This window comes from Ranitomeya variabilis, chromosome 3 (assembly GCF_051348905.1).
Source record: "Ranitomeya variabilis isolate aRanVar5 chromosome 3, aRanVar5.hap1, whole genome shotgun sequence".
Classification (NCBI taxonomy): Eukaryota; Metazoa; Chordata; class Amphibia; order Anura; family Dendrobatidae; genus Ranitomeya; species Ranitomeya variabilis.
The window spans coordinates 706,724,771-706,739,978 of record NC_135234.1 but is presented as its reverse complement, the minus strand read 5'-3'; the positions used below and the strand labels follow the sequence as shown (position 1 = coordinate 706,739,978).

Below are 15,208 nucleotides of genomic sequence, written 5' to 3'. Positions count from 1 at the left end.
AAAAGGAGTGTCTATGATGACGGGAGGCAGTTCACATCTAAGCAACAGCTCTGGGAGGGTATTCTGTCCACATGCAAAACAATTGAAGCAGAAACCATCCAAAAACTGACAAATTCAATGGACGAGAGAGTTCAGAAGCTTCTTTCGAACAAGGGGTCCTATGTGCAAATGTAACCACCTAGAATAAAGTTTTCACTTGAAAACTGTTTGATTTCATTTTGTAATAAGCTGATAATGCTTATAACTTCACAATTGACCATTTTTTGTTCAAAAAAAAAAAAAAAAAGGGTTGAAAACTCTGCTGTGCATAATAATTTGGAACATGCATTTTGAGTGTTTATTTTTTTTTTTAAAAAGATACTGTTTTCATAGGCAGTTTGTTCCAAAACATGGCAATTATACTAGAATAGTAGATGACTGGAAAATAACAATGACTGCAATTCAGATAGGTAATTTAGAGAAAATGAGGAAATATTATTTGCATAATAATTTGGAACACAGTGTAATCTTGATTATTATACTGCACTTTTCTAAGGACCAGTTTCTCTAATAGGAATTGTCTTTTTGTCTTTGTTCTTTTATAGCTCAAGCTAAAGAAGTTTCTAAACCAAGGACATTTAATAGAAATGATGGAGTGGTGAGTAGCAACATTTTCAGCTGTTTTTTGAAATGTAATGATTTCAATGTTTGCAGATCACAGATATACCGTATATGCTCGAGTAAAAACCGAGATTTTCAGCCCATTTTTTTTAGGCTGAAAGTGCCCCCCTCAGCTTATACTCGAGTCATTGTCCCAGAGGGGGAGGGGGAGCGGCATCTGTCCATCATACTCACCTCCCAGCGCGTCTCTGCACGTCCCTGCTTCTCCGTTTCCTGCAGCTCTTGTGTTCAGCGGTCACGTGATACCACTCAATAAAGTAATGAATATGGACTCGACTCCACTCCCATAGGGGTGGAGCTGCATATTCATTACTTTAATGAGCAGTACCAGTGACCTGAACACAGGAACAAGCTGCTGCACCATCGCATCGGAGAAGCGGGGACCGTGCTGGGAGGGTGAGTATGACGGGGGAGGGTGAGCCATGGGATATTCACCGTCCCCGTTTCACCGCCGCTCCACTCTGGCTGTGACATTCAGGTCAGAGGGCGCGATGATGTGTTTAGTGTGTGCGCCGCCCTCTGCCTGAACAGTCACTGCAGAGAGACACAGCAATCGCAGCAGCATATCGGGCAAATGTTTCTATTGAGCCATAATCAACCTTTGTGCAGCATTACATGGGGCATATTTTTGTATGAAGCATCTTATGGGGCCCATCTTAAACTTTATGGAGCATTATATGGGGAAAATGTCTGTATGGAGCATCTTATGGGGTCATACTCAATATTTTTGCGGCATTATATAGGGCATATTTTAATATGGAGCATCTCATGGGGCCCATCATGAACTGTATGGAGCATTATATGGGGCTCTTCATTCAATATGGATATTCAAAAACATTTAACCGACTGATCTCTCAATTAATTTTACTTTTATTGGTATCTATTTTTATTTTTTAAATTTACCAGCAGCTGCTGCATTTCCCACCCTAGGCTTATACTCGTCAATAAGTTTTACCATTTTTTTATGGCAAAATTTAGGGGTCTCGGCTTATACTTCGGTCGGCTTATACTCGAGTATATACGGTAATTAGTAATGCCCCCATTATGCTATGTGCCAGCGATCGGGATATAGCACCGTTTAGCGTATTTTCGCTGTATCCAAAACGTTGCGTACTAATCTCGCAGGTAAATCCGCGTGTGTTCATTGAATCATGTGGATTTACCTCATCTATTGAATGGCTATGGGTGAGACTGCGCAGCGTCACTGGTGAAGGTAATTGACATGCTGCGGCTCGTAAATCCACACCACAGGTGAGTTTACACAGCATCAAATAAAAGCACAGTGGGCATGGGATTCCTATAAATGCCATCCACTGTGCTTCTATCCTAGAACGCAGCGGTTTGGACGCAGCGCAGTTGAGCTGTGTCCAAGATGCTGCTATTTCAGATCATGGGCACATACCCTTAAAGGGAACTTGTCAAATTCATGCTGTCTGGACTACGGGCAACAAGAATCAAAGCCTGACTATGAGAATGCAGCAAAGTACCGTATATACTCGAGTATAAGCCGAGATTTTCAGCCCATTTTTTGGGGCTGAAAGTCCCCCTCTCGGCTTATACTCGAGTCATACCCAGGGGTCGGGGGGCTGTCTAATTATACTCACCTGCTCCTAGCGCGGTCCCTGCAACTCCCTGGCTCCCCAGCTTCTTCCTGTACTGAGCGGTCACATGGTACTGCACATTACAGTAATGAATATGCGGCTCCACCTCCCATAGGGAGGTGACCGCTCAGTACAGGAAGAAGCTGCGGCGCTTGGGAAGCAGGGACTGCACCGCGCCAGGAGCAGGTGAGTATAACGGGGAGGGGAGCGCTGTGCGATATTCACCTGCTTCTCGTTCCAGGCGCCGCTCCGTCTTTAGCGTCTTCTGCAGTGACGCTCAGGTCAGGGGGCGTGGTGACGTGTTTAGTGTGCGCCCTCTGCCTGAACGTCAGTGCAGAAGACGCTGAAGATGGAGCGTTGCCGGAATGAAGTCAGGTGAATATTGAAAGTGCCGGGGGCCTGAGCGACGGAGAGGTGAGTATGTGATTTTTTATTTTTTTTTTATCACAGCAACAGCAAATGGGGCAAGTGTCTGTATGGAGCATCATATGGGGCCATAACGTTTGTGCAGCACTAAACGGGGCATGTGTCTGTCTGGGGCCATAATCAACGTTTGTGCAGCACTATATGGGGCAAATATCTTTATGGAGCATCTTATGGGGCCATAATTAATAATAATAATAATAATAATAATAATTACTCTGTCGCCTCATTGGGGGACACAGGACCATGGGTGTTATGCTGCTGTCCACTAGGAGGTGACACTATGCATAATCTGAAAAAGATTAACTGTAGCTCCTCCTCTGCAGTATACACCCCTGGACGGCATCTGCCTTCTCCAGTTTTTGCTTAGTGTCGCATAGGAGGCACACCTAAGATTTTTTTTTTTTCCGACGGATTACAGATGAAGAAAAGAGGGTCTCCTGTGAGACTCCCGGCATGGCTTCTTCCTCGGCCCCCTATCACGGGGTGCCCGGTTGAAGTAGAGATGGCTATTCCCCATGTTGCTCCTTCCCCAGTCCCTCGGGTGCTGGTTCGAAGTCGAGACCCCCCCTCCTTCCCCAATTCCTTTTGGTTTCTGGGTTGAGGTCGAGGCGAGGATAAAGGCCCCTGAAGGTGACAGCAGCACCACTCTCTAATCCCCCTCTGGGGGTATTAGGTTGAGACGCCTCAGGTAGGGCCTGTATAGGCAGCACTCTGCAGCTCCCAGCAATGGGCTAGCACACTGCTCCTGCATCCAGGGACCCCAGCCCAGCTGCGGGCTCCTGTTGGGGCCGGGGGGAGTGCAGGCAGGCATGGCACAATACAGACACAGGGCTCCCTGCGCCCCTGTCTCTGCGGCAGCACCAGCTCTATACTGCCTCAGGGAGACCCCTCACCGGGCCCCCCTTCGGATTACAGCCCCACCGCTATCCTGCCTTTAAATCCGGAGGGGTCCGGTTCAGATCCGACCCCCTCCCGGACTTTCGCGCTGGCCTGGAGCCCTTCTGGGCATCAGGCATCTAATTTAGGCCCCGGCTTCAGCCTAGCTGAAGCCGCCGCCTCCTCTCCGCCCCCCGGCCCGCCCCCCACTTGACAAATATGCCACTCTACAGTGTCATAGAGGGGGCGGATCGAGACAGAAAGGGCGCGTTTTTACACAGCTTTGCCGCCTTTTTTCTCAGCTCTCCGCCCCCTTCTCCCCCTGCCTCTTCTCCTCGGCGGCCATTTCTACTGCAGCAAGGATTAACCCTGCATCTCCCGGTCAGCAGGACCAGGCCAGCCACTCTCCGGGGGACACAGGACTGTGGATCTTCGGCGCTGGACCTATGGGCATACTGGTGGGGTAAGATCACAGCTGGGTTGTTTACTCGGCTGTGAATCCATATTCCCTATAAGGCTCCCCTATAGGGTTCTCTGCAGTAACGTCCTCTGCATAGCAGCCCTTCTGCACTCTGTGCACTATGCCCGGCTCAAGGTCCAAGAGAACTAGGCAGAACTGCTATTATGCATTCTGCACAGCCTGCAGGACCGCTCTCCCCAGTGGCAGTATCTACCCACACTGCCAGGACTGCACTCAGACTACTGTGTCAGAGCCCCAAGCGGCCCCTGCCAATGCTTCGGTGTCTAATGCCACGCCGGAATGGGTCTCTCAGATGTCGCAATCTATGACGCAGTCTATAGATAACCTAACCTCCACATTGCTTCAGGCTCTGCAGAGTCATGCCTCGGCTATGACCGTTACCCAGCAAAGGGAGAGCTTGGCTCAGGTACAGGACGACCCTGGCACATCCACGTCTAAGTCAGGACGCAAGTGGACCCACAGTCCATCTACATCATCCCATAGCACTCGGTCATCCCCTTTTAGGAAGAGACAACGTAGTTCCAGGTCAGCTAGACCGTCCCCTTCCAGGGACAGACAACGCAGATCTCCGCAATCCCCGACCAGAGAAGGCCTCCTCCCCAGCTCACCCAGCAGGGGACGCCTCAGTGATACACAGGATTCGGAAGACATCTGTGACTCCGACTCAGACAAGGGAACGGAGGGGTCCCTGATCCCAATCCCCCCCCTAGCAATACTGCGCTAGTTGAGGACTTAATCTCTTCCATCCATCGGGTGCTGGACATTTCTCATCCGCCACCAGAGGCCCCAGAACACAAGATTTCCTTTGAAGGACCTCTGAAGCCGCCTAAGGTGTTCTCTAACTACCCAGAGTTTAAGGCGATCCTTAAAAAGCAGTTCACAGCCTGAGAAAAAAATTTGCTAATCGCAAATATCTAGAGGCGAGGTACTCCTTCCCGCAGAAGGATACCAAGGAGTGGACGGACCTACCCGAAGTGGACCCCCCCAGTCTCTAGACTAGCAGCACAGACCCTCCTTTCACTGCCAGATAGCTCAACCCTCAGGGACGCAGCAGCCCGGCCGGTAGAACGCATGGCTCGTTCAATTTTCGAGGCCGCAGGGGCATCCCTGGCTCCCGCGTTCGCTTCAGTTTGGGCTTCCAAGGCCATTCTGGCCTGGGCCAAATATTTACAAGCTCTCCAAGCATCCGCTCCTGAGCCGTCGGACCAAGCGGTTCAAATAGCAGTCATAGCAGATTACATGCTTCATGCAGCTCTGGATTCAGCAAGGGGTGTAGCGGGGATAGCATCAAACGCCATCACAATTCGGCGTATCCTCTGGCTGCGGGAATGGAAAGCCGACGCAGCCTCAAAGAAGTCCCTCACGCACCTCCCCTACCTCAGTGGGCGTCTTTTTGGTGAACAGTTGGACACAATGATATCCAACGCCACTGGGGGTAAGAGTACCTCTCTTCCCCAACTAAAACCTAAACACACTTACAAGAAGCGTAACCAAACTCGATTCCGATCCTTTTGGAATTCTTCGGGCTGGTCCGTCTCGCGTCCAGCACAAAATCGTAACCGTTCCCCACGCAGGAACAACTCACGATCAACGCAAAGGTCATTCAAAAGCAGCCCAGTCTAAACCTAGAGGAGGAAAATCTCAGACTTTCTCCTCATCATGACTCGCGGACCCCGGAAGACACCACACCCGTAGGCGGCCAACTTTTGCTCTTTCATCAAGTCTGGCTGCCTATTACAGAAGACAGGTGGGTCAGGGAACTAGTGTCTTCTGGATACAAAATAGACTTCACCTCCAACCCACCAGACCGATTCTTCCTCTCTGTCCCCCCAAAACCACCAGTCAAGGCTCGTGCCTTCCGGAAAGCGGTCTCCTTGCTTTTTCAAGCAGGAGTCATAGTACCGGTCCCCATGGCCGAGCGCTTCCGAGGGTTCTACTCCAATCTGTTCGTAGTTCCCAAGAAAGGAGGCAGCGTTCGGCCCATACTGGACCTAAAACAACTCAACAAATACGTACGGATCCGTCACTTCCGCATGTCCCTTCGGTCCATCATTGCGTCCATGGAGAAGGGAGAATATCTCGCGTCCATGGAGAAGGGAGAATATCTCGCCTCCATAGACATACAAGACGCATACCTGCATATACCGATTGCACCTGCTCATCAAAGATTTCTCAGGTTCGCAATCGACCAGGACCACTACCAGTTCGTGGCTCTCCCGTTTGGACTCGCCACGGCTCCCAGAGTGTTTTCCAAAGTCATGGCAGCCACCATGGACGTCCTGCACTCCAGAGGCATAGTAGTCGTTCCATACTTGGACGATCTACTCATCAAGGCTCCCACCTTCAAGGACTGCGAGCTCAGCGTCTCAATCACAATCGACACTCTAAGTCGCATGGGTTGGTTAGTCAACCTACAAAAATCATCACCAACCCCGAGTCAGTCTCTGACCTTCCTGGGAATGCTATTCAACACCTCCAGGGGTCTAGTGCTCCTTCCCAAGGACAAGGCACTGGCTCTCCGTCTAGGAGTTCGCACCCTCCTCCGCAAACCCCCTCGATCTCTCCGGTTTGCCATGAGAGTCCTCAGCAGGATGGGGGCAGCAATAGAAGCCGTCCCATTTGCCCAGTTTCATCTCAGGCCTCTCCAACTAGCCATCCTCAAGTCCTGGGACAAGAACCCTTTCTCTCTCGACAGGGAGTTCCGGCTAATATCGTCAACCAAGAGGTCCCAGCATTGGTGGCTCAAGCCAACCTCGCTAGCAAAGGGGAAATCCTTTCTCACAGGTCATTGGAAAGTTCTGACCACCGATGCAAGCCTGACGGGTTGGGGTGCAGTGCACCTACACCACAGGGCACAGGGCAAGTGGTCCCCAGTGGAAGCGACCATGCCCATCAACATCCTGGAAATTCGTGCCATCCTCCTGGCATTGAGGGCTTTCCATCACTTACTTGCAGCCTCTCACATCAGAATACAGTCGGACAATGCCACGGCTGTGGCATATGTGAATCACCAAGGGGGGACCCGCAGTACCCAGGCGATGCGAGAAGTGTCACATATCCTCCACTGGGCGGAGGACACAGGGTCGGTTCTCTCGGCGGTCCACATTCCAGGTGTGGACAACTGGGAAGCAGACTTCCTCAGCTAACAAGAAATAGATTCGGGAGAGTGGTCTCTCCATCCCGAAATTTTTCGCCAGATCTGCCATCGCTGGGGGACCCCGGATGTGGACCTAATGGCATCCCACTTCAATGCCAAGGTCTCCAACTTCATGGCCAGAACACACGATCCGCAGTCGCTCGGAGCAGATGCTCTGGTTCAGGACTGGACCCAGTTCCAGCTTCTGTACATTTTTTCCACCTCCTCCTGATGCCCAGAGTGGTGAGGAAGATCAAACAAGAGGGAGTTCCAACCATCCTAATTGCACCGGACTGGCCCAGACGTACATGGTACGCCGACATCGTACAACTTACAGCAGACGCCCCCTGGCGTCTACCCGACCGCCACGATCTTCTATCACAAGGCCCGTTCTACCACCAGAACTCAAGGACTCTCAATTTGACGGCGTGGCCCTTGAGACCTGGGTTCTAGCCCAGGCAGGGCTCTCGCCGGACGTCATTGGAACCATGATCAGGGCACGGAAGCCAGCCTCTACCAAGATTTATTACCGTACCTGGAAAGCTTTCTTTACCTGGTGCGAATCTCGTGGCCAGACCCCATTCCCTTATTCCCTACCCAAAGTACTTGGCTTTCTCCAATCGGGTCTGGAGGCCAGGCTGTCATTAGGCTCGCTTAAGAGCCAGGTGTCAGCCCTCTTAGTGCTTTTTCAAAGGCGCATTGCTACCAAGCCGCAAGTAAGGACTTTTCTTCAGGGGGTTTCCCGATTGGTTCCCCCCTACAGACGACCACTAGAAACGTGGGACCTCAACCTGGTCCTGACAGCATTGCAGGAACCACCCTTCGAACCCCTTAAGGAGGTCCCGCTCCACCTTCTCTCCCAGAAGGTGGTTTTCCTGGTGGCAATCACCTCGCTACGCAGGGTGTCTGAACTGATAGCACTCTCCTGCAGACGGCCCTTCATGGCCTTTCACCAGGACAAGGTAGTTCTTCGTACGGTCCCATCCTTCGTTCCGAAGGTTGTGTCCAACTTCCACCTCAATGAGGAAATTTCACTACCATCCCTTTGTCCGGTCCCGGTTCATAGAGTGGAGAAGGCTCTGCATACGCTTGACCTCGTCAGGTCAAGCGTCCTTCCGGAGGTCTGATTCTCTTTTCCTTCTTCCGGAAGGCGGCCACAAGGGTCTGCCAGCTTCAAAAGCTACCCTTGCCAGGTGGATCAAATCCACCATACAAGAGGCCTACCGCCTTAAGAATTCTCCTCTTCCAGCCGGTATTACGGCACACTCTACACGGGCGGTAGGGGCCTCCTGGGCCATTCGGCACCAGGCTTCGGCACAACATGTGTGTAAGGCGGCCACTTGGACTAGCCTACACACGTTTACTAAACACTACAGGGTTCATACCCAGTTCTCAGCGGACGCAAGCCTGGGTAGATGTGTTCTGCAGGCGGCGGTGCCCTAAGTATAGGGGCCTGTCTGCACAATATTCGTCCATTGCTTCCCACCCAGGGACTGCTTTAGGACGTCCCATGGTCCTGTGTCCCCCAATGAGGCGACAGAGTAAAGGAGATTTTTGTGTACTCATCGTAAAATCTCTTTCTCTTAGCCTCTAATTGGGGGACACAGCTCCCACCATGTTGCCCTTTCCGGGCCGTTGTAACTGTTGAGTTCTCATATTGTTTTCTTGAGCTCGTACATAGTTGCCTTCTTACAGGCATAATTATGTTATTCATGTTACGTTCCTCCTACTGCTTTTGCACAAAACTGGAGAAGGCTGATGCCGTCCAGGGGTGTATACTGCAGAGGAGGAGCCACAGTTAATCTTTTTCAAATTATGCATAGTGTCGCCTCCTAGTGGACAGCAGCATAACACCCATGGTCCTGTGTCCCCCAATTAGAGGCTAAGAGAAAGAGATTTTACGGTGAGTACACAAAAATCTCCTTTTTTATAGCGCCAACATATTCCGCAGCGCTTTACAAATTGTAGAGGGGACTTGTACAGACAATAGACATTACAGCATAACAGAAATCACAGTTCAAAATAGATACTAGGAGGAATGAAGGCCCTGCTCGCAAGCTTACAAACTATGAGGAAAAGGGGAGACACGAGAGGTGGATGGTAACAATTGCTTTAGTTATTTGGACCAGCCATAGTGTAAGGCTCGGGTGTTCATGTAAAGCTGCATGAACCAGTTAACTGCCTAAGTATGTAGCAGTACAGACACAGAGGGCTATTAACTGCATAAAGTGTATGAGAACATGATGCGGGGAACCTGATTGTTTTTTTTGTTTGTTTGTTTTTTTTGTTTTTTTCATTCATTCATTCATTCATTCATTCATTCATTCATTCATTCATTTATTTATTTTATTTATTTTTTAATAGGCCACACAGGGATAGTTAGGTTAATGCGTTGAGGTGGTAGGCCAATCTGAACAAATGAGTTTTTAGGGCACGCTTAAAACTGTGGGGATTGGGGATTAATCGTATTAACCTAGGTAGTGCATTCCAAAGAATCGGCGCAGCACGTGTAAAGTCTTGCAGACGGGAGTGGGAGGTTCTGATTATTGAGGATGCTAACCTGAGGGCACGGGTATGGTGGTAGACTGAGACCAGAGAGGAGATGTAGGGTGGTGCTGAGCCATGGAGTGCTTTGTGGATGAGGGTAGTAGTTTTGTACTGGATTCTAGAGTGGATGGGTAGCCAGTGTAATGACTGGCACAACGTAGAGGCATCGGTGTAATGGTTGGTGAGGAATATGATCCTGGCTGCAGCATTCAGGACAGATTGGAGCGGGGAGAGTTTGGTAAGAGGGAGGCCGATTAGTAGAGAGTTACAATAGTCCAGACGAGAATGAATAAGTGAAACAGTAATAGTTTTTGCAGAGTCGAAAGTAAGAAAAGGGCGAATTCTAGAAATGTTTGTGAGATGCAGATAAGAGCGAGCCAGTGATCGGATGTGGGGGGTGAATGAAGGCTCGGAGTCGAGGATGACCCCAAGGCAGCGGGCATGTTGCTTTGGAGTAATGGTGGAACCGCACACGGAGATGGCAATGTCAGGCAAAGGTAGGTTAGTAGAGGGAGAGAACATGAGGAGTTCAGTTTTTGACAGGTTCAGTTTCAGATAGAGGGAGGACATGATGTTAGAGACAGCGGTAAGACAATCACTGGTGTTTTCTAAAAAGGTCGGCGTGATAACAGGAGAAGAGGTATATAATTGGGTGTCGTCAGCATAGAGATGGTACTGGAAACCAAATCTACTGATTGTTTGTCCAATAGGGGCAGTATACAAATAGAAGAGGAGGGGGCCTAGGACTGATCCTTGAGGAACCTCAACAGTAAGGGGAAGGTGAGAGGAGGAGGAACCAGCAAAAAGATACAGTGAAGGATCGGTCAGAGAGATAGGAGGAGAACCAGGAGAGAACGGTGTCCTTGAGGCCGATGGAGCGGAGCATAGTGAGGAGCAGCTGATGATCCACAGTATCGAATGCTGCGGAGAGATCCAAGAGAATTAGCATGGAGTAGTGACCATGCTAATTAACGTTTGTGCAGCATTGTATGGGGCAAATGTCTGTACGGAGCATCTTATGGGGCCATAATCAACATTTGTGCAGCATTATATTGGGCAAATGTGTCTATGGAGCATTTTATGGGGCCATTATTAACCTTTTATGCAGGATTGTATGGGGCATATTTTAATATGGGGCCACCATAAACTTTATGGAGCATTATATGGGGCTCCTGATTCAATATGGATATTCAAAAACACTTAACCTACTCATGTCTCAATTAATTCTACTATTATTGGTATCTATTTTTACTTTTGACATTTACCGGTAGCTGCTGCATTTCCCACCCTAGGCTTATACTCGAGTTAAGTTTTCCCAGTTTTTTGTGGCAAAATTAGGAGGGTTGGCTTATACTCGGTATGGTGAAATATGTGTGTATATATCTATATGTGTGTTGTGGCATATGTCTAGGGTTATATGTGTGACTAGTGATAATGTAACATCTGTCCTGAAGGCAAGTCACACCTAGGTGTTAATAGGTACTTCCTTGGGACCAGTAGGAATTGTGTCTCCATATCTCACCAGTAGGTCTAGCTAGAGCCAAGAAGAAGGTAACATTTGACACCTCTTAGGTCTTGGAGGGGAGATGCTAATTGCGGCCGGAGGGCATCTATTCCTGAGAACCTTTTCACACGTATCTCAAGAGAAAATAATGTATTCATTGGGGGCGTGGCCGTGGCCCAATCAAACAGGCAGCAGTTATGATATTGACCCGAGGGGTCGGTCTAGAAACCTGACCTCCAGACCAAAGTTATAATTTTAGGCTGCAGACAGAGAATTGTGTTCACATGTGAGGGCAGCCTGAGAAGCTGATGTGTTCCACCAACTCCATTCACCCCCCCCCCCCCCCTCAGGGAGCAGAAAGCAACTACCAGTTAGATAATTTCTGTAAGTTTCTCCTGTTTATTTTGATACTGTTTTGCATAAGTTGTATGTCTTTTTATTATCATATTTTTATACCTTTTTCTTATTGTAAGCATTGAACCTTTTGTCATTAAAGTATAAAACTTTAACAAGTTGAACCTTGAATCTTCTAAAAGAATCCATAGCCTAAGGTGTGTGAGCCTTATGAGTGATAGACCTAATTTTATTAGTATTATTATTTTCCGGGACTCCTCGCCCGTGTATTCGGTGAGTGGTGGCAGCGTGTATGAGCGGGTGTGTGGCCTGGGTCGGTGTGTTATTTATGCTCCTGTTATAGCATAGGACAGAGGTTGAATGTTGGCCTGAGAGAGGGGAGATTGATTAACCGTTGCAGGCACAACCCCAAGTCACATGTGAGAGCGGGCATGTGATGAATTAGTGACACCACGGAGTAGGGATCCGTGACACTTGGGTCGGCTTATACTCGAGTATATATGGTATGTTTTCTCTTCGCCACGACAGCACCCACTTGAGAGAGGGGATCCGCCCCTTAGGAACAGGAAACCCTATGGAGAGAATAAAAGGGGCGGTCCCCCTCGCTCCCACAGTTGGTTTCCTGTTCCTAAGGGAACCCATGGAGAAGAGGATACCTAGCCTGGATGCCGCCTGTGCGGTTTACCTGTGAGGACGGCAGGGGCTCCAGTGCTGGAAGCAGCGTCGGGGGTCCTGGTGTCAGTTTTCCCCCCTCTGCTGGCAGGCTCCGTGAGGCCAGGGCAGGAGGTCACATGGATCACGGGCAGGAGGACGCATCAGCGGGCCTGCGGCAGATATTCATGCTCCGATGCGCGACGCTGCTGCTAGCGATATGCGCGAGTGTGTAGCTGCCATTTGGCTCCCCTGGAGGTGATATGGAAGCGTCCAGGGCGAGAGCAGAGGAGAGATGACGCCGGGCAGTGCACACAAGATCCAAGATGGCCGCGACCCGGAAGTGGTGAGGACTTCCGGGTTCAACAGGAAGAAGATGGCTGCGCCCAGCATTGAATGACGCCGGCTCTGATTCCTCGGCGTCCAAGCATGGCGACGCCACCTCAGGACTCAGCGGTGCTTTCAGAGGTCACAGCTAACTTCCCTCGCAGCAGCGCATGCAGCGGACGAAATTCCTCCTCAAAGAGCACAAAAGAGAAGAGATCTGACCGATCTTCATCTCAGCCTGTGCTTGCATCTCCTCCTCTACGGCCGGTACCTTGACCATCTGCTTCACTGGGGTGAGTGTGTACCCTCCCTATTAAGCTAATCATGGCCCCTCTTATTTATATACCCTAGACAAAAAGATCGAAATCGAAGCACAGACAATGTGCCTTATGTACCCAGCCCCTCCCGGATAATTACACAAAGAAAATGTGTTATGTCTGTATTGAGAGTGATCAGGGACGAGTTACGAGCGTTCCGTAGTTCAGAAAGTATTCCTGAAACTAAGAGCAGGAAGTATAATTCTCCAAGATCAGATCATTCTTCTGATAAGGAAGATACGGATGTGTCCCTGGAATATAATTCCTCGAAAGGGGAGCAAGATATGTGCTTTCCTACAGACAGTATAGATAATCTTGTCAGGTCTGTATTTAACACCGTGGGTATAAAAGAAAGTAAAGACCTTAGGACACCGCAAGATATAATGATCGCAGGATTGTCAGAAAAGAAAAGGCCTACCTTTCCCGTAATAACACCAATCAAAGATCTGGTTAAGAAAGAATGGGAGAGTCAGGGGCAGAGAGGATTACCATCGTCATCAAAGAGGCGTTATCCCTTTAAGGATGAGGACATGTCTGTGTGGGTTAAAGCCCCGAAGGTAGACGCAGCGGTGGCATCTATGTCCAAAGAATCCTTGCTGCCTGTGGAAGATTCTGGTTCCTTACAAGACCCCCTAGATCGCAAAGCTGACTCTTTGTTAAAACGGGCATGGGAATCATGTACTGGGGCATTCAAACCGGCTATATCAGCTACATGTACGGCAAAGTCCATGTTAGTCTGGCTTAATGACCTGGAGGAAGGTCTAAAAAGGGGGCCTGTCTAGAGAAAAACTGATCTCTTTAACCCTAATCAGAGGCGCTACAGCATTTTTAGCGGACTCATCTGCAGACTCTATCAGGTTGGCTGCCAAGTCAGCAGGCCTCACTAACGCGGCCCGTCGCGCCCTGTGGCTAAAAAGGTTGGAAGGGAGACGCCCAAACAAAAATCAAATTATGTGGCCTTCCATGCCAGGGTGAGTACCTTTTTGGTACAAAGTTAGATGAGATTCTAACTAAGGCGGGTGAAATAGAAAAGGGATTCCCTAATAGCTTTTTCCATCTTATAGGAGAGCATTCCGAAGACCCATCCTTAATAAAAGGGATTTTAAAAACCAAGACCGCTGGGCCAATAGAGATAACAAACAAAGAGGCACCTTTTTCGGGAAACGTCCATTTAAAATGGAAGACAAACCGCGTTAGTGCAGATTTGCCAGTAGGTGGCAGATTGTCCTTTTTCACCACACAATGGTGTGCAGTTACATATAACTCCTGGGCAACTAGCCTCATAACTTTAGACTTAAAATTAAAGTTTGCCCGAGTCCCTCCGGACTCATTCCTATTGACTTCTTTAAAGTCTGAAGCCCAACAACAATTTTTGGAACAGGAAATAATTCATCTCCTATCCAAGAGAGTATTAGTGGAAGTTCCGTTCCATCAGAGGGGAAAAGGTTTTTACTCCCCTTTATTTTTGATCCCAAAGCCTGACGGATCATATAGGGCTATAATAAATCTTAAAAAAAAAAAAAAAAATTGAATCTCTTTCTAGTAAATCAAACCTCCAAGACGGAATCAATTAGGTCCACAGTAAAACTTCTATTCCCTGGGTGCTTTATGGCAGTCCTCGACCTAAAAGATGCATATTACCATCTACCAATTTATATTGAACATCAGCAATATCTGCGTGTAGCAATCATGATCAAGGGGCAAATACGTAATTTTCAATACACAGCAATGCCCTTCGGACTGTCAATAGTTCCCGGAGTCTTTTCTAATGTCGGAAGTAATGTCGTTTTTAAGATTAAAAGATACCCTCATAGTTCCATATTTAGATGACCTTCTGGTGGTAAGAAACTCCCCCTCACAATGTGAACAGCCCCTATCTGATACGATCTCATCTCTACAGGAAATGGGATGGTTAATTAACTGGGAAAAATCCAGATTATCTCCAACAACCCGTCAGACATTTCTGGGTCTTATCCTAGACTCTGAATGTCAGCGATGCTTCCTCCCAGAATCCAAACAGTTAAAAATAAAAAAGAAAGTACAATCAGTTATTAATAACCCGGTAATTTCCCTTAGAGAAGGTATGTCTCTTTTGGGTTCCTTTACATCATATATTCCGGCGGTTGCATGGGCTCAGTTTCACGCTAGGCGGTTACAATACACAATTTTACGGGAAGATGAAAAATTGCAAGGCCATTTGAGTAGTCGCCTCTGCCTCCCATTAAATGTGTTAGTCTCTCCACTGGTGGTTAGAACCAGACCATCTGATCGGTGGAGTCCCCTGGGTGATTAAACCTTCAAGAATAATTTTTTTCTGACGCCAGTCCT

At 48.7% G+C, this 15,208-nt stretch overlaps 1 protein-coding gene across 3 annotated transcripts in view; it reads left to right on the top strand.

Moving 5' to 3' along the window:
• Positions 1-15,208, top strand: part of BRCA2 (BRCA2 DNA repair associated) — a 114,140-nt gene that overhangs the window by 19,873 nt on the left and 79,059 nt on the right. For all 3 annotated transcript variants that reach the window (XM_077298246.1, XM_077298249.1, XM_077298248.1), the window contains exon 7: positions 585-637. In XM_077298246.1, the coding sequence (XP_077154361.1) occupies positions 585-637 (53 nt within the window). The remainder of the gene's footprint in view (positions 1-584; positions 638-15,208) is intronic.